This window comes from Bison bison, unplaced genomic scaffold (assembly GCF_000754665.1).
Source record: "Bison bison bison isolate TAMUID 2011002044 unplaced genomic scaffold, Bison_UMD1.0 scf7180017864389, whole genome shotgun sequence".
Taxonomy (NCBI): Eukaryota; Metazoa; Chordata; class Mammalia; order Artiodactyla; family Bovidae; genus Bison; species Bison bison.
The window spans coordinates 7,870,666-7,889,465 of record NW_011494961.1 but is presented as its reverse complement, the minus strand read 5'-3'; the positions used below and the strand labels follow the sequence as shown (position 1 = coordinate 7,889,465).

Below are 18,800 nucleotides of genomic sequence, written 5' to 3'. Positions count from 1 at the left end.
GACATTTCTTTTACCTTATCACAGATTTGGAGAGCAGCTTAAATTTAGCCTTCAATTTTTAAAGACTAAGGAACTTAAAATTAGTTCATTAGAGAAAGTCAGATGCTCTTTCACACCAAAACAGATCATGGATCTCTGTGACATCACTAATTTCAAATTTCTTACACAAAGAATCAGTAGGAAATTTTAGGCATTGGACAGAAAAATTTGCAGTGTTCTGCTGGGCTCTTCAGAAAAGTCTCATCTTTATCTAAAACTAAGCTTAATGAGTCGTTTCTCTCAGATTCTTAATTTCAAGAGAAAAACCTATTTTTAAATTAGGGAAATATTAAAAGATGTGAAAGACCTTCTCAAAAAATACTTTAATCCTAAGTGTTTAAACAAAGCAATGATCCTCTCAATAACTTCAAGAATGTGGGAATAGTTTTGAATGTTATGTTTTAAGATTCCAAACTACTACAATGGGATTTATTCTTTTTCTTTATACTAATGAGGTATATTCTATGTCTCTATTCATGTTTTTTCTCTATAACATCAGTTACTGCTAGACAAAGGCAGAGTCATGATCTTAGGAGGTTTAACCTAGTGTGGAATTCACATTTACTTGTTAGCTACATCTGTTATCTGAAATCTGCACTGGGCATTGATATCCAGATGCTTAGACGATAAACTACTAACAGTTGTTTCCAGCTTCAGACTCAAATGAGAATAAACATATTCACTGCATGTCCTCTAATTTATCACTAAAGTGAGGCACAAATGATAAAAAAAAAAAAAAAATTAATGTATGTGACTACAGATTGGTTAAAGTGGTTTGGCTAGTGTCTACAACTAAAGTTTAGTTCATGAACAAATCTCTTGGTACAACATAACATTCATTGCTTAGGAAGATATTATTCACATAAAGAACTATCAGCTGGGAAGTATTTGAAATGAGAGGAAAGGAATATAATCTTAAAAGAACTGTCCATCATCCCCTACTGACACAGTTTAGTAAATATTCATTTCTTCTCGTGAAAGATAGAAACATGCAGAGTATCTTTAAACATGCAAGACAAGTTGTTGGCATTCCAACCCAGATGATCCTTGTTAGTATTAAACAGCTCAGTACATGCAGACTTTAGTTCATAAAACTTCCTTTCACATGTACAGAATGTGTTTACACTTTTGCTATGGTCAGCATCAACCCTTTTAAAATGAAAAACAATAACACTGCATACAAAGCATGAAAACAGCAACATTTTCAATAATTGTTCTCATATTACACAGTGGATAGCAGATATGGTAAAATGGTGAATATAAAATAGTACTAAAACCACACTAGAATAGGGAAATTACCTTTTGCCCTGGACGACCAGATTCTCCGGGTTCTCCCTGGCCAAAGAAAACCAAAGATGGAAAAGGCAGTCTTAAAAGAACTCTCCAGAACCCTTAGACCCCTGGACACTTCCAGCCTCCTTGATGACACATGCATTTCATTCACTCTATTACTCTCTATATTACTAGACACAGGAACCTTTTTTTTTTTTTTCTGCTTTGACTATGTCTAAAGCTTACATACAAATCCACATTTCCAGTAAAGCCAATCAGAAAGGTATTGTTTAAGCCTTTATTAGACTTCCAGCAGATACTCCCTGTTATATTTGGAAGCCAATTATTGCAGGAGAATAGAAACAGAGTTAGAACCATCCAAAATGGTAAAAGAGAAGAGAAACAAGAGACATACAAAAGTCAAAACTGTAACTCTTGGGGTACAAACACTCGTAAGCATATAGTTACCTTAATTCCTGCAGCAGACGATCCCGGGTCACCCTAAAACGAAACCCAGGAAGATTATTCTACAAGTTATGAGAAGAGGAAACACACAAACACACTGAGAGCCGTTATTGACAGGAGTGCCCAAGGGAAATGCCGTGACTAATGGGTCAAACTATGCTCCCTAAGACTTTGTATCCATATGGCTGTGAAGATGTCAATAATTTCCAAGATCAACAATATACTTTCTAAAACTACTTTGAATGCAAAATACATGAGGACTACATTCCTTGAAATAAATAGAAATATATGAATATGAATCTCTTCCCCTGATAGACTGCTATCGCTGCTGCTGCTGCTAAGTCGCTTCAGTCGTGTCCGACTCTGAGTGACCCCATAGACGGCAGCCCACCAGGCTCCCCCGTCCCTGGGATTCTCCAGGCAAGAACATTAGAGTGGGTTGCCATTTCCTTCTCCAATGCATGAAAGTGAAAAGTGAAAGTGAAGTCACTCAGTTATGTCCGACCCTCAGCGACCCCATGGACTGCAGCCTTCCAGGCTCCTCCGTCCATGGGATTTTCCAGGCAAGAGTACTGGAGTGGGGTGCCACTGCCTTCTCCGATAGAGTGCTACAGCTGTATTCTAAAGCAATACATTAGCAGATCTGGAGTTTCAGTTTTCTCCATTTCTGAAATTTATTAATGTCACTGGCTATCATTTGCTAGGAATTCCCTAACTCTTTTGGTCTTCAGAAAGTCAGGGTTCAACAGATGAAGTCAAAGGGTTAACGATGTTGAGCTGCAAAAAGCCACGGAGCTGGTCAGTTTGCTTTCCTCGTGAAGCACACCACAGTTGTGGCTGGCACGTTCTTTCTGGCCCTACACTTACTTCATTGTGACACGGTCACCGGAAATTTACAGGATGATAGATGACTTGTGGGTGACAGGGACATACAGAAGATCTGAGAGGAACTCGTGAGATAGAATCTGGTTTTCTAAAAGGCATTGTATTCCATCCGGATTTCATGGAGGGTGACTACATTCCTAAGGCAAATCTGCTCTCCATGGGCAGATAGACGCTGCCGGGAGAGAATTCAGGGGGTGCTTGGGATGTTGCTTATTTCTGAGGTGATGCCAGACAAAGGCTTTAGATTTCCAAGCTCCTTCTGGTCCTCTCTTTCATGAACACGCTACAAGGAAAACAAAAGGGAGCAAATGTAGACGATGACTATTATGAAAACAGAAACAGCCACAAGGAGAGAGACACCTACTGGGGTCTCTTCGGCTGTTCTCTCTGTGCAAGTGCTCACAGAGTCCCAGGGTCTACCTCCTCGTTATGCGCATCAGTCTCTTCCAGAGAAGAGGCAAACCTCAGGCCTCTGTACATGGGGTTCTTGCTCCCTCCCTCAGTCGCTGTCTTCTCTGTTCGAGTCTTGAGTGGCTTCGCCTCAACTCCTCACCGACCAACCTAGACACTCGCCCCTCATATCCACATCTCACTCCGCACATCTCTACGTGTCCTGCACGCTCACTACCTATGGATTTGTGTGTGTTTTCTGCCGAGTCTTTCTTCGTCCCTCCATCAGGAGATCAGCCACATGTGGGCAGGCTCAGTACCTATTTTTATTCAGTGTCTAAATAAAATACGCTGGATACATATATAGTGAATGAATGAACATATCTCAGAAAGAATGGTTTCCAGCAGGTCAATAGTCAAGAATCAAAATGAAAAACACAAAAACCTTGCGGAAGGAAAAAAAAAGAGCTTAGGAAGGAGAAGGAAATAATAAAGTAGCTTATTTGAGGAAACATATGATTTTATTTGACATTTGTAGTTGCTATTACTCAACGAAAAATTAAAATATGATGAAACATATAGAAGAGGACCCCAAATACTGTCTTACTGTAAAATGATACTGGTTTCTTTTCCCCAACATTAACACTGAATTGAGCTCTGAATGGGAAGTGAAATAAATGTGGTTAATAAAATAGCACTTATTTCTATTTCTACTAAATCAAATCTGAGAGCCATCAACACCAATGAGTCAGGGCCGCAATAGTTTGCACAATAAGACCTTTGTATTCATAAAAGCAAGTTTGACTTTGCTAAGTCCCTTTTTTTCATCTCATTTTTACCTCACAACCCTCCCAAGAGATAGGACAGATATTACTACTCTCAATAGATGAGGATATTGAAGCAACTTGAGGCTAAGTAAATTTTGGACTTCTTAAATGCTACTGCCATGTGCTTTCTTTTTTATTAGAATAAGAGAAGAATTACTGGTTTATCTCATTTTGACAATAAGGCATAATGGTTGAAGTAAACTTGTAAATAAAAGGAAGTTGCTTGTATTAACTGTAGATAAAAACTTTTTCATTCCAGTGTTTTAATAGAAAGTGAAAGTGAAAGTCGCTCAGCTGTGTCCGACTCTTTGTGACTCCACGGACTATACAGTCCATAGAATTCTCCAGGCCAGAATACTGGAGTGGGTAGCCTTTCCCTTCTCCAGGGGATCTTCCCAACCCAGGGATCGAACCCAGGTCTCCAGCATTGAAGGCAGAAAGTGACAGGATAATCCACTAGTGAGAATAAGGGCTAGATTTAGTTCTCAGAGAAAGGGAATATGAAGAAAAGGTCAGTTTCCTGAAAGGCTGATTTATTTGTGGACATTGGAGTAGTTTTGTTTGATGGATAACTATAAGTGATATTTCAATTTTCTTTTCAAAAATTAGAACTGTGAAATCTCAAGGAATTTTTATAACTTTTAGAAAGTGGCAAGGCAACTGCTGGAAGACATTTCTAAGTTAAACATTTTAAAGGATGATGCTGCAAGTAGTGAAAATAAAACAGTGTTTATAATCCTCTTTCCTCTAAAAGTAAAAATGAATACGGGATTAAAGTAGGAAAAACACCCAACTGTGTCTCTCTAAGTATACTCTTAGCTTCATAAATCCGTTGGTTTTGAAATGAAAGGGTAAACCTGCAGGGCAAATCATAAAATGAAAAATACTTTTAGAAGACACTTGACGTAAATGAATTTGATTTTGCTATTGATCATTACAAGACCCTGATGGAAAAGAACTTGATGCTGGGAAAGACTGAAGGCAAAAGGAGAAGGGGGTGGCAGAGGATGAGATGGTTAGACAGCATCACTGACTCACTCAATGGACATGAATCTGAGCAAACCCAGGGAGACAGGGGAACTTGGTGTGTTGTAGTCCATGGAGTCACAGTTGGACATGACTTAGGGACTGAACAACAACAAATCAATCAGTCAAGTACAGAAACTTTCTGTCTTGGGCTGTGATTATTTTTAAACACAACATTGATATGTAGATAAATGAAGTGAATGTGGGGACATTTCTATCACTCATTAATTCATTCAGTAAGTACTTATTGAGCATCGGTTTTGTGCTAGCCATGCTCTGGATGCAGGGATACTAGGAGAGAGGGAGACAAAGTTTCAAACCCTGTCCTTGTTCTGTGCTTATAATACAGTTGCCCCTCGACACCCCTGGGTTCTGCATCTGTGGATTCACTCAACTTCAGATCAAAAATATTAGGGGAAAAAAAATTACAGGAAATTCCAAACAGCAAAACTTGAATTCCTGGGTCCCCGGCAACTGTTTACATAGTATTAGGTATAATAAGTGATCTAGAGATGCTTTTTAAAGTACAGTTGACCTTTGAACAGCATGAGTTTAAACTGCAAAAGTCCATTTGTATGTGGATTTTTTTTTTCAAAAACATCTACAGTAAATAATGTAGTACCACATGATCTGCAGTTGGTTGAATTTGGCAGATGCAGAACCACATATGGAGGAAATGGGGATATGAAGGAAGCATGTAGAAGGTGGGTCTTTTATAAAATTATATCCGAATTTTCAAACGTGGCCGAGTCTCAGTACCCCTAAGGCCCACATTGTTAAAGGGTCAACTGAATATGGGAGAAAGTTCATGGGTTATAGGAAAATTTTACCCCACTTTAAATAAGGGACATCCTAGGATTTTGATATCTTCGAGGATCCTGGAATCAATCCCCTTGGGATACCAATGGCCTATGGTAATCAATGGTATACATGTATAGAGCCTGCCTGCCAATGCAGGAGACCCAAGAGATGCAGATTTGATCCCTGTTGGGAAGATCCCCTGGCAGAGGGTATGCCAACCCACTCCAGTATTCTTGCCTGGAAAATCCCATGGACAGAAGAGTCTGGTGAGCTACAGTCCACAGGGTTGCAAAGAGTCAGAGATGACCGAAGTGACTTAAATGCACGAACATTTACTTTCAAGTGTGGGAATAAAAGGTACGAAATCCATTTCTATGTTAGTTGGTGAGGTTAACACTCCAAGAGCAGAATCTAACCTTCCCTCAGTAACTCCACGTATGATTAAAATCAGTCTTTGGCAGGTCATTCTTAAGTCCAGAGTGCATCGTAGCTGCTGGCCACAGAGAAAACCCAGTCCTGAGGTTTTTAACAGTCCCACAGCATTTCCAGATGACCAGTCTGAAAAGGTTTAGATTGCTTTACCATCCAAAGGCAGAGTTGGATCAAAGGGAAAAAAATTCTATTAAAGTGAATCAGCCGATGACGTAATTTACTACATCAATGGCAGAAAAGAAGCATTTTTTGATTTTACATCTCAAACTTGGTAAATGATGAATGAGTTTCACATACTGAGCCCAAAGGCCGTGAGAAGAGTGTTTCTAACATGCTGGAAACAAATTATATGACAGAAGCAGGAAATGTTTAAAAAACACATCAAAAATTATATTCCAATTACAGCATTCTTGGGAATGAATGCTACAGGTCAGATTACATATTATATGTTACATATTCCTATTTACAACCCTCTGTTTAGACTCATTGAAAGTTTATAGAAATGATTTCCGTTTTCACTGAAGCATTTCTTGTACCTAATTTCAATTGACTAATAAAACTTTTTGATAAAAAAGAAAAATAACCAATCTAGTTGATTTCCATTTCCATGTGGTAAGAACGCTGACATTTATTGAGAGTTTACTATGTGTGAGTCGGTATGGTAAATGATTTGCATTAATATAAAAAATAAGAAAAGTATTCCTTTGAGATGAATTTAGCCTTTACAAAGTAAAAAAGTTGCTTTAGTATTACAATGTTAAATTTTAAAAATGTGTGAAATAATTATTGGCCTACATTCAAAATATGAAGCTCTAAAAATACATCTTCTAAAGCTTAAACCTCTCTACAGAAATCCACATAGGCATAGCTCAGACTTGGCATAGATTGTTTTCACTTGAAGAAACTGCTCTCTGTTTAGAAAATTTCCTTTCTTCAAGCAGAGGTTGGCAATTATGGCCTGGGAGGGCCAAATGCAGCTAGCCACCTGTTTTTGCGTGGCCCAAGAGCTAAGAATGGTTTTTGCATCTTAAATGGTTAAAAAAAGTCGAAAGAATATTTCATAACATGTGAAAAGCACATGAAATTAAAATTTCAATGTCCAGAAATAAAGTTTTATTGGAATAGAGCCACTCTCATCAGTATACATATTGTCTACGGTTGCTCTCATGCTACGATGACAGAGTTGAGTAGTTGTGACAGACACCATATGGCCCACAGAAACTAAAGGATTCGTTTTCTGGTCCTTTACAGGGAAAGTTTGCTGACCTCTGCAAGAAAGTTAAATATAACATCCATGTTTATAGATCTGGGGTTTGAAATTTTTACTTCAAAAAGTCATAGAGGTATATCATTGACCTCATTAGTATTAAAACATACTCGTGTTGTGGTGGATTGCAGTGTGACACTTGAATCTAACAGATAATAAGATGGGTTACAGCAGTGGTTCTCAACGCGGGGTAATTTTGTTCCCCAGGGGACAACTGGTAAGCTCTGGAGACAAGGTTGGTTGTTGCAACTTGGGAATGCTATCGGCATCTAGTGGGGGAGGCCAGGAATGACGCTAGACATCCGACATTTACCCCATGGAGAATTATCCAGCTCTGACTCTCAGTAGAATTGATGCTTTTGAACTGTGGTGTTGGAGAAGACTCTTGAGAGTCCCTTGGACTGCAAGGAGATCCAACCAGTCCATTCTGAAGGAGATCAGCCCTGGGATTTCTTTGGAAGGAATGATGCTAAAGCTGAAACTCCAGTCCTCTGGCCACCTCATGCAAAGAGTTGACTCACTGGAAAAGACTCTGATGCTGGGAGGGATTGGGGGCAAGAGGAGAAGGGGACGACAGAGGATGAGATGGCTGGATGGCATCACTGACTTGATGGACATGAGTCTGAGTGAACTCCAGGAGTTGGTGATGGACAGGGAGGCCTGGCATGCTGTGATTCATGGGGTCGCAAAGAGTCGGACACGACTGAGCAACTGAACTGAACTGAACTGAGTGTCAGTAGTGCTGAGGTTAAGAAACCCTGGTCTGCAAGAAACTGACAGTCTATCCTAACATCTAGACTGTGTGTGTGCTCAGTTGCGTCTGACTCTTTGCAACCCCACGGACTGTAACCCACCAGATTCTTCTGCCCGTGGAATTTCCCAGGCAAGAGTACTGGAGCAGGTTGCCATTTCCTACTCAAGCAGATCTTCCCAACCCAGGGATCGAATCCCTGTCTTCTGTGTCCCCTGCATTGGCAGGCGGGTTCTTCACCACTGAGCCATCTGGTGCCAGAGAACTTCTAGACTACCCCTTGAATACAAACACAATTGCTACTCAGTGACACTATCATTAATCTATCCCTACCACCCACGCCATATTTATATTAATATTTATAAGAATAAGAAAGACAAATTTCTCTTTATTTTATGGGTATGGTTTTATGACTAACAATTATCCATCTGTACAGTAATAATTTTCAAATTAGACCATTCCTATTCTCAACTATAAGCCTAAATGAATCATTCTTTGTCTCATCAATTAGCCCAATTTACATTAAATCTGACTATTCCATTTTCATCTGGGCTTTCCAGGTGGTGTTAGTGGTAAAGAACCTGCCTGCCAATGCAGGAGATGCAAGAGATTTGGGTTTGATCCCTGGGTTGGGAAGATGCCTGGAGCAGGAAATGGCAACCCGCTCTAGTATTTTTCCTGGGAAATCCCATGGAGAGAGGAGCCTGGTCAGCTACAGTTCTTGAGGTCAAACAGTCAGACACAACTGCAGGACTGAGCACACATGTTCCACAATTCTTAACATATACCACAAACGAAGAAAAAATTTCCTTTCTATGTCAGAGACGTCTGTGAAGTAAGAAACCAAGCAAAAGCTGTGATAGCCTGGGGAAAAAAACACGAGGTAGGAAGATGAACCAAAGATCACTGCAATATAAAGGCTAATAACGGTTGAAAAATTTTTAAAAAGGACAATATGAAAGCTGACAAAATATTCGGGTTCGGTACATTTTAAGTCGAGGAAAATTTTCAAGACTGCATTAGAGGTTCTAATCAAGGGACACTAACTTTTATCAAACTCTTACATCTCATCCCAGTCCCGCAATCTTCCGTCCTAAAGCTGGGACAAATGGAATCACTTTAGGAACTCTGTTTTTACGTCTCTGTGTATAAAAGGAGTGCTCCATTTACACATAAATAGGGGGGTGTTTTTGTCTTGAGTCATATTACTAGAAACCCAGCTATGCATTTTCTAGAATTTTTGAAGTACCATTTTACTTTTAAAATATTTAAATTTGTAGCTAGAATAATCACTTCTTATCAATTAAATATTTAAATGCTTTCTAATCTTGTAAAATTATCTCTGATCTTGTCATATTAAGCTATGATCTCTCAACTTTCTCAAAATCTCCCATTTCATGTAAATGAAATAATATTCTTGCTCATATACATGCTCTCCTATTTTTGAAAAACACTGTACCTTTTCGCCTGTGTCACCTTTGGGGCCATTCTCTCCAGCATCTCCCTAAGCGGGGGAGAAAAGAAATATATGAAAACATAGTGGTGATACTCAGCAATGAGTATCCTTATTTTGAGTTTTCCTTATTTTAAATTTCCTTTCAGAGGCACTATATATTAATAGCTGTTGTAAATGTTCAACAGAGCTAATGTACCTTACTTGACCAACTGCTTGATATCAACCCGTCCAAATAAACTTTATTACAATGAAGATGACTGAATAGTTTTAAACTACTCCATGAAATTAACAGAAAGTAATTTCTCTGACTTTTAATAGCTTATTCTGGCACTTAGAGCTGCTTTCTGCTTCCTCTGCTCAGAGAGTCACTCTAACAAAGACTTTCTCCTGATTCCGTCCATATGCTTTCTGCTTTATCCCTTCTGTCTCCTTCTTTGTCCCATTCCTGATTCCTGGACTCCTGCCCTCTCCTTTCCCTTCCATCTGTGTAAATTCTACTCTGTCTTCGAGCCCATCTCGAATCTCTAGGCTCTCAAAGTGCATGACATAGCCCTCAAAACTGTGCAGTGAATATTGACTTATCTGGGCATACATGTTTTGCATTGAGAAATAAATGTTTTAATAAAGTCAATAAATAAAAATTTTACCTTATTAGAGAATCTTCAAAACTCATAGCAAAGTAATCTGAGGAGTTCATGCTTCCTTTGTTAGTTTTGAGGGCTCCTATGCCTATTTTGTCACTGATATCTCCTTTCTACCCACAAAGCAATGTAGTAGAAAACAAGTCATTTGTGTATTATCCATGTTTTGTGTCCTAAATTCCGAATTCTTTAAGTCACACAGCATGTTCTAGTGGAAACATCACAGACTTTGGAGCCTGAGACCTAGCCCAGCTCCAGTACCTAACGGGCAAGTGAAAATCTATTTGCATCAAGTTTCTCCTGTGCAACACAGGACAAGAATATTTTACAGGGTTATAAGAAATAATTCCTGTGTCTAAAGCAACTAGGACCATGTCTGACACAACATAAGCTGTTAATGGTGGCCATTAGCAGTAACAGTGCATTATTGTTCTTGTATTCCCTAAGAATACCCTTCTGGCTCCCATAGGAGGTCCCGTTTCTATCATTTAACATTTTCCATAAAATAAGAGAGAAGCTATTGATAATGACCTCCCTGAGAGAAGAAGGAGTGTTGAGAGAGGGAGATTTTAACGTTTTCTCTTCGGTTTCTCTTCTTGTTTCAAATAAGCATGAGGCTAACCTGCCCGGGAATTCTTTTATGGAGACGGGTACACCAGAGCGCCCGGGAGTCTGAGTCACTTTATCCCACGAGCCCCTGGAACCATGCTGGCACTGCTGCTTTCCCCTCCTTACTTTCCACACAAAAGAGTCATCTGATGACTAATTAATTTCGCATTAATTACCATGAACTGGTTGGATGCCAAATAAATATACTGATTATCAGTTATGAAGGATTTTTGATAGGCAGCCCATTAGCATGCTTTAAAAAATTGCTTGGAAATCCCTTTGTTAAAAAACAAAACAAATAAAACAAACTTTCTTATTAGGAAAACTGGTTCAGAGAGGTCAGGAGGCAAAGGGTTTGTTTGACTGAGCAAAGCCACCCTTCTGCTTTGCTCACCTTCCGTTTAAATCAATGTCTTTTATTTTTGTTTTACAATGGTCAAAAATACAGTTAAATTCACAAAGCTTGCTGGATCTGTAGATGTATTTCTTTTGGGGTTAGTGGTGATGATACTGATTTGTCAGAAAGATCATGCCACTTATGAAGAGCATTATGTGATATCTTGGCGATTGCCTACACAGACAACACACGTTTAAATACCGGTAAAGTACATAGCGAGAGAACATTCCCCAAAGTGGGAAGAAGGGTGTCTGTCTGAGAGAAATTAAACACACGCACTCTGCTTCTCCTTTTGTTTCTCTTTTTAGGTTTTTATGGGAATTCTTTGTGGGACAACTTTCAGTATGTTTGTTGCAGGTAAACATCTGTATCCCTTTAACCTAGTGACCTAAGAAGTAATAGATGTATGGATGCTTAGAACAGTACTGGAATGGCATCGGCAAGCAGGCAGAACAGAAATTTTGCAGGCCTAGAGGTTTTTGAAAGCCATTTTAAAGCCTGACACAGAATGTTTAAATTTGCTTTCTCCTTTCTTTAAATCTTTCTACCCAAACTTCTGAACATACATAAGAATCACCCTACTTTCTCCTTCCATTAATTAGCAGTTTGAAAGAAACAGTGGCCAGTATATCTATCTACATCTATATCTAGGCATAGCTTGTTTATTGCGCTTTGCTTTATCGCACCTCGAAGACACCGCATGTTTTACAAATTGAAGATTTGTGGCAACTATGTATCAAGCAAGACAAAAGGCACCATTTTTCTAACAGCATCATTTTTCAATTAAGATATACATACTGTTTTGGAGTTATAATGCTATTGAACTCTTAGAGGATTACGGTATAGCATAACTTTTATGTGCTCCGAGAAACCAAAAATTCATGTGCTTCATTTTATTGCAATATACACTTTATTGCTGTGATGTGGAATGGAACCTGCAATATCTCCAAGATATACTTGTATACCTGTACTTATCTATCCATCCACATATAAATACAGTTTAGTTTGGTACCTCTTGGGGGAGGAGATTAAAAACAGGCAGAATCATCTCACCTTTACTCCTTGTTCTCCAGGTTCTCCCTGCACAGAAGGACAAAGTGAGTGACACATTAAATTATAAAACACCTAATTAAGCAACATTAAACAAAATCAAATATTGAGAATACTAGTTAAATTATATGTGATATTTTCTATTTTGCTAATATATAGTGAAAGTGAAAGTGAAGTCGCTCAGTCGTGTCCGTCTCTTTGCAACCCCATGGACTGTAGCCTACCAGGCTCCTCCCTCCATGGGATTCTCCAGGCAAGAGTACTGGAGTGGGTTGCCATTTCAGTTGCTTTCTAAAAGCAAATGATGAATTTCCTGGAAAATTGAATATGGATATCAATAGCAAATATCACCTTAATTCTTTTCTTTTGAGGACTAAAGATGATCAGCAAAGCCTGGCTTTTAGGGCACTAAGGAGAGCAATGTTGAGGCAATTCTGAGATTATGACATCTTATTCCGACCAGACTCAGACTCAGTAAGGTGAGCTAGCACATCCCTCCGTGAAATCTTTCATTCAAAGCACCCCCTGGTGCATGGATTATTTCTGGGGTCTGGAGTACCAGTGTAGTTCACCAGAATATCTTGCCCTGACATGACTAAGGCCTGAACTTGGACCCTTTCACAACATCACGAATGCTCTTCAATCTGTTGTTAGCCACCGTGTCTAAATCAGGTGTACTTTAGGAGTCATTAGTTTTTTCAGAAAAGATACTAGATTGAGGCAGAATCTAAGTGAGTTTAGGAGAGATGTCTTTATGCAAAAACGATGATCATGACAGTACAAAGACGAAAACGCAAAACTGTGTTCTGAAAAGAGTCTCATTTTCATTTTACCCAGGAAGAGACAGGGAACAGAATCAGAGAGTAAATCTACAGCAAATCACACACATTACAATAATATCCTTCTTAAGAAAAGCTTGAGGAAGTGTTGCAATAAGGTCACACTGCTTTAAAAATTATTTTTAAGGTGGTTATTGCATTTTTTAAAAATCCTAATGCACTCTTAAAGTCAGTTTGAAGGCAACACTCTTTTCACTCCCTGAAACTTGGCTGGACCCTTTGGCTTTTTGAATTTCTGGTTACCTTTCACTGCTTAACAACCATCCTGATGGTTGCTAGGCAACAGAAGAACAGTACTGAGAACAAGCATTAAGCATTAACTCTTATCATTTGACTTTTTAGCATGGAGCTAGAGAGGGAAGAAGACAGGAAAATGGCTGTAGTCCCAGAAGGAATATTTTCCTTCCTCTCCTGCAGGACAAAGGACAGGTCTATAAATTTTAGGTCTGTTCTAGGCGCCTGTCAATAGCAATGTGATCTGTAAAATCAGCTGACGGGCATCTGTGGGTATGGATACACAGCAGCACAGCTGATGGGATTAGACATTAGTTCTGTACTTCAAGGGATGGTCACTCATCAAAGGATTTGGGATTTGTCTGCTTATCTGGTTTAAACTAAACTGTCACCAATCTTTTTCTACTTAACTGATTCATTTGTTCTTCAGAAACAAAGGAAATTTGGAATCACCGCCCAAATCTCCATTGCATTTTTTTCCTATTTAGTAATGCAGACTACATCCATTTTTCAATTTCAAACATGCCCCATTTTTCTTATGCTTTTCATTTGATTAACTTGTTGGGTTATGTAAGTTTTAGAGGCGGCCAAATCTTGAGGACAAGTCACAGTGGCACTGTAAACATTTCCTTTAGTGTGTCTCCTAAAAATTATGTGAACGTTGGTAGTGTGGACGTGACCTATGTTTTAATACATTCATCAAGTGGGAAAATGACAAGAGTCATATTTGAAATACAGGCTTTCTCACATTAAATATCCCAGAAGTCAGAGTGTAGACAATCATATCCTACACTCTCTGTGTGTTTTTAATGTAATGAGAATCATGAACATCATTTGTTCTTTAGTCACAAAGTTTTATACTATAACATATTTTACTATGGACAAGAGATTCCATCCAAGTAAAACCAGTGGGATATAAAAAATTGTAACAGCTTAAAATTTCACGAAAAATCATGCCTCAAATGACTCTGCTTGGTTTTCTTCGTACTGACCTTTAGCCCTGGTATTCCATTCTGTCCTACTGTTCCAGGCAACCCGGGTTCACCCTCAAAATAAAAAAAAAGATACTACTAAGTAAAGCACACAAAGTCAACATGTTATACAGATTGTTAGAGGATATAACCAACCATCCAATAATACTCAAGAAGTACATAGTATGTGAAACTAGTTATACAAGTTAGCTTGTTTGGGCCAAAATTCTATGCACTATGGACCAGGGATACAAGAGGACTAATTTTCTTGTGTTCAGTCTTTTCTTCACTAAGAAAGCAAAAGCAAATTACCAGTGGAAATGAATATCTAGCACGGTGCTAGGTACACCAAGTGAATATTTGCTGAATGAGTAAAAGACATCTGAAAATTTAAGACTTGATGGAGAATTTTCAAGCGATTCCTCAGCTCAGGAAAACAGAGACTAAATCATTGTATTTATTAGAATTAAGGAAAATGAGCATCTCCAAACCTAAATCTTGAAGCATACACACATCTACTTAATTCCTTTAGACACATCTGACACAAAAATAAAGATGCCTTTGATTTCTCTCCCCAGTTTCATTGTAAAAATGATTAAAATAAACATTCACAGTTGTGGTTTTCATCGTCATATTGAGTGACAGACATTTGAGAAAATGATGATGGCTATTAGCTAGAAAGATTACACATTTCAGAAAGATAACGAGGTATATCAGTCTTTCTAGACTCTGAACCAACAATTGTTTTCCAAAGAAGAAGAGGAAAAATCTTTTCAAGTGCTCAGAAGCAAAGGAAAAATATTCTTCATGATGACTGCAGTTAACAATACTCTATGGTATATTTGAAAGCTGTTAAGAGAGTAGGTCTTAAAAGTTCTCACCACAAGGAAAAAAAATGTAACTATGTGAGATGATGGATGTTAACCAAACTTATTGTGGTAATCATTTCACAACATATACACATATCAAATCATTATGGCATACACTTAAAACTAATTCAATGTCATATGTCAATTGTAACTCAATAAAACTGGGAGAATACAGAAAGCAGTGTGGCTTTTGTTATTTCCATGAAGCTTAAAAGTACAGCAACTAGAATTTCATGTAAAAACATTCCCAAGTCATTTATTATGTGCTTCAACTACTGGGCAAGTTTCTTTCCACCGAGGGTTAAAAAGCTGCTCCTTAGTTGATTTTTTTTTCTTTTAAGTTGACTATTTTTTAGAGCAGTTTTAGGTTCATAGCAAATTTAGTTGATTTTTTAAGAATGTTCTCTAAGCTGCCTGACTTAGGACTTTCCTGATAAGTCAGTTGGTAAAGAATCCGCCTGCAATGCAGGAGACCCTGGTTCAATACCTGGGTCAGGAAGATCTGCTGGAGAAGGGATAGGCTACCCACTCCAGTATACTCAGGCTTCCCTGGTGGCTAAGCTGGTAGAGAATCCGCCTGCAATGCGGGACACCTGGCTTCGATCCCTGGGTTGGGAAGATCCCCTGGAGAAGGGAAAGGCCACCCACTCCGGTATTCTGGCCTGGAGAATTCCATGGACTGTATAGTTCATGGGGTCACAAAGAGTCAGACATGACTGAATGACTTTCACTTTCACTTCTAAGCTGCCCGGAGGGCAGAAATTGTGACATTTTAATATCTGCGCTGTTACCTTCAAAAACACATACCCTAGTAAAATGGTAACATTTTTTAAATGCCAGGAATTTTACATTCATTAACTCACTTAATTCTCACAAATTTCTATGAGATAAGTACTATCTTTATTTCTCTTTAACAGGTGAAGAAACTAAGGCACAGAAAGGTAAAGTAATTTTTCCAGATTTACACAACTCTGCCTTAAGAGGCCATGCTCTTAATACAATTATGCATTGGTGAATGAATGCATCTAGAAATTGGGAGGGCTGGTGATGAATATTTCTATCCTCATTATCATTTGGTTTATACTCCTCATTAATAAATGACCTCCAGAATGTATACAAACTTGGACTAAATGTAACTTATTTAAAGATGATTTTGTACACCTACCAGATAAAACTAGGCAATGTGAAACATATAGTGTCTTTCTAAAAGGGCAAAAAATGTTTTACGATTACACTGGGTTATTGTACTATAATTGCTAATGTCTTAACTCATGGAAGAAATTCTTCTTCCTCTATAAAGTTACATTGCAATCATTGCATTTTCTTCGAGAAAATGGCAAACATGTTGACTTAGAATAATGATGGCCATTATAAGAAAATTTTGATATGCCCTTTGTAGGTGGCTCAGACGGTAAAGCGTCTGTCTACAATGTGAGAGACCTGGGTTCAATCCCTGGGTTGGGAAGATTCCCTGGAGAAGGAAATGGCAACCCACTCCAGTACTCTTGCCTTGAAAATCCCATGGACGGAGGAGCTTGGTGCAGGCTACTATCCATGGGGTCACAAAGAGTCGGGCACGACTGAGCGACTTCACTCAGTTTCACTAAGGGTAAGAATAGAAGATCCCCTGGAGGAGGAGATGGCAACTTGCTTCAGTATTCTTGCCTGGAAAATTCCATGGAGGAGTCTGGTGGATCACACAGTCCATGGGGTCGAAAAGAGTCAGACACAACTGAGTGACTGAGCGCACACAAGGGTAAGAACTCCATAGGAAATGGAATACACCCCTAAAGAGGACTCTCATTTACTGTGTAACCATAAAAAGAGCTATGGAGTCTGCTTCTTCAAAGAACCTACAACAGGATGCACTAATATCATAACTCATGGTTTAATGCAAACAAGAAATGCTGCCAGGGAACAATACAAACTTTGTTTAGACTTTCAAAGAATAACTATGGTAGCCAGAATTATTATTTTTTTAATGGTTAAGCCCCTGGAACCAGACGAAATACATGCTGAGATTTTGAAGCACGGGAGACAAATGCTTAGGTATCTGCATAACATCCTTCTTAAAATATGAACATCGAGGGACTAAAACTTGATCCTTTTTTTCCTTTGATTTTATGTTTTGTTAAAATAATCTTTTAACGTAAAAGAAAGCAAAACATTGCATCCATAATCCTATCACTCTATAACTGTTTTCATTTTGTCCTGTTTCCTTCTAGTCTCTTAAATTTATGCTTACATATTTCAAGCAATTGTAAACTTATTACATAGTTTGACGTACTGATTTTTTATTATTTTATACTGCATGTTTGGTTTTACACAGTATTTGTGTCTTATAAATAGTTTATCATCTATCAAAGTCAGGTCTGATCATTTGTTTAACCTGCCCCAAATTGTTGAATACTTACATTGTTTCCAAACTTTGCTATTAAAGATAAATTAAACATCTATGTAAATATTTCTAAGTTGCTTTCCAAACAGGATCTGAGCTTTGTCTGCTTTTCCAGGCACCTACTCTGTTACTTTTTCCCAACCTCATCAGCATTGTATATCATAATCTTAATTACTTTTGTGGCTATTTTAATGAGTACAAATAAGAACTTCCTAAAGTTCAGTTCTACATTTATCCCTTGTAAGGTTAAATAGGTATCCAGCAAGATTTTAAAGCTAAAAAGTGAATAAGGCTGTTTCCTGAATGAAGCAAGGCAAGATAAAAAGAAGGAAAAGTGACTCATAGCATTTTACCTTTCTAAAAAGGTATAATAAAGAAAATACACTCAAATTCAGATTAGGAGGTTATGAAACATTCTATTATCGTTCAAATTTAGCTTCCCAGGTTATGGTAAAGTAATGTTACAGATGAAACATTGTACAACTTTGAGTACCAAGGCCAAGCAGTGGGATTCTGGAAGACATTAATTCATTCAATTAACATTTAGTGAAGATTTACTACATGTTTTACTCTGAGCAGTGTTTCCTGGGATATAAAGATGAAATAGATATGACAGGTGCCTGTGCCCAGAGAGCTTATTTTTGAGTGAGAAAAGAGATATCTATATAAATAACTTAAAAGGATATCTAATTGAGATGGAACTTTTTTCTTTGAGCAAAGTTTTCTTCATAAACAGGCATAATAAATAGAAATCAAAGGAGAGTCTTAATGAAGAATAAAGCATACATCATATAGTGTATTAGTATTTTCTAGCATATGAGGACAGAATATTATTAATCTCATGCTGCTGCTGCTGCTGCTAAGTCGCTTCAGTCGTGTGCGACTCTGTGGGACCCCATAGACGGCAGCCCACCAGGCTCCTCCCTCCCTGGGTTTCTCCAGGCAAGAACATTGGCTGCTGCTGCTGCTGCTGCTAAGTTGCTTCAGTCGTGTCCGACTCTGTGCGACACCATAGATGGCAGCCCACCAGGCTCCCCCGTCCCTGGGATTCTCCAGGCAAGAACACTGGAGTGGGTTGCCATTTCCGTCTCCAATGCATGAAAGTGAAAAGTGAAAGTGAAGTCGTTCAGTCGTGTCCAACTCTTCACGACCCCATGGACTGCAGCCCACCAGGCCTGTCT

At 38.5% G+C, this 18,800-nt stretch overlaps 1 protein-coding gene across 1 annotated transcript in view; it reads right to left on the bottom strand.

Annotated features, from left to right (window-relative positions):
* Positions 1–18,800, bottom strand: part of COL25A1 (collagen, type XXV, alpha 1) — a 494,338-nt gene that overhangs the window by 60,076 nt on the left and 415,462 nt on the right. The window contains exons 13-17 of the mRNA XM_010858552.1: positions 14,374–14,427; positions 12,312–12,338; positions 9,615–9,659; positions 1,780–1,812; positions 1,339–1,374 (exon numbers count right to left, since the gene is read on the bottom strand). Coding sequence (XP_010856854.1) covers positions 1,339–1,374; positions 1,780–1,812; positions 9,615–9,659; positions 12,312–12,338; positions 14,374–14,427 — 195 coding nt within the window. The remainder of the gene's footprint in view (positions 1–1,338; positions 1,375–1,779; positions 1,813–9,614; positions 9,660–12,311; positions 12,339–14,373; positions 14,428–18,800) is intronic.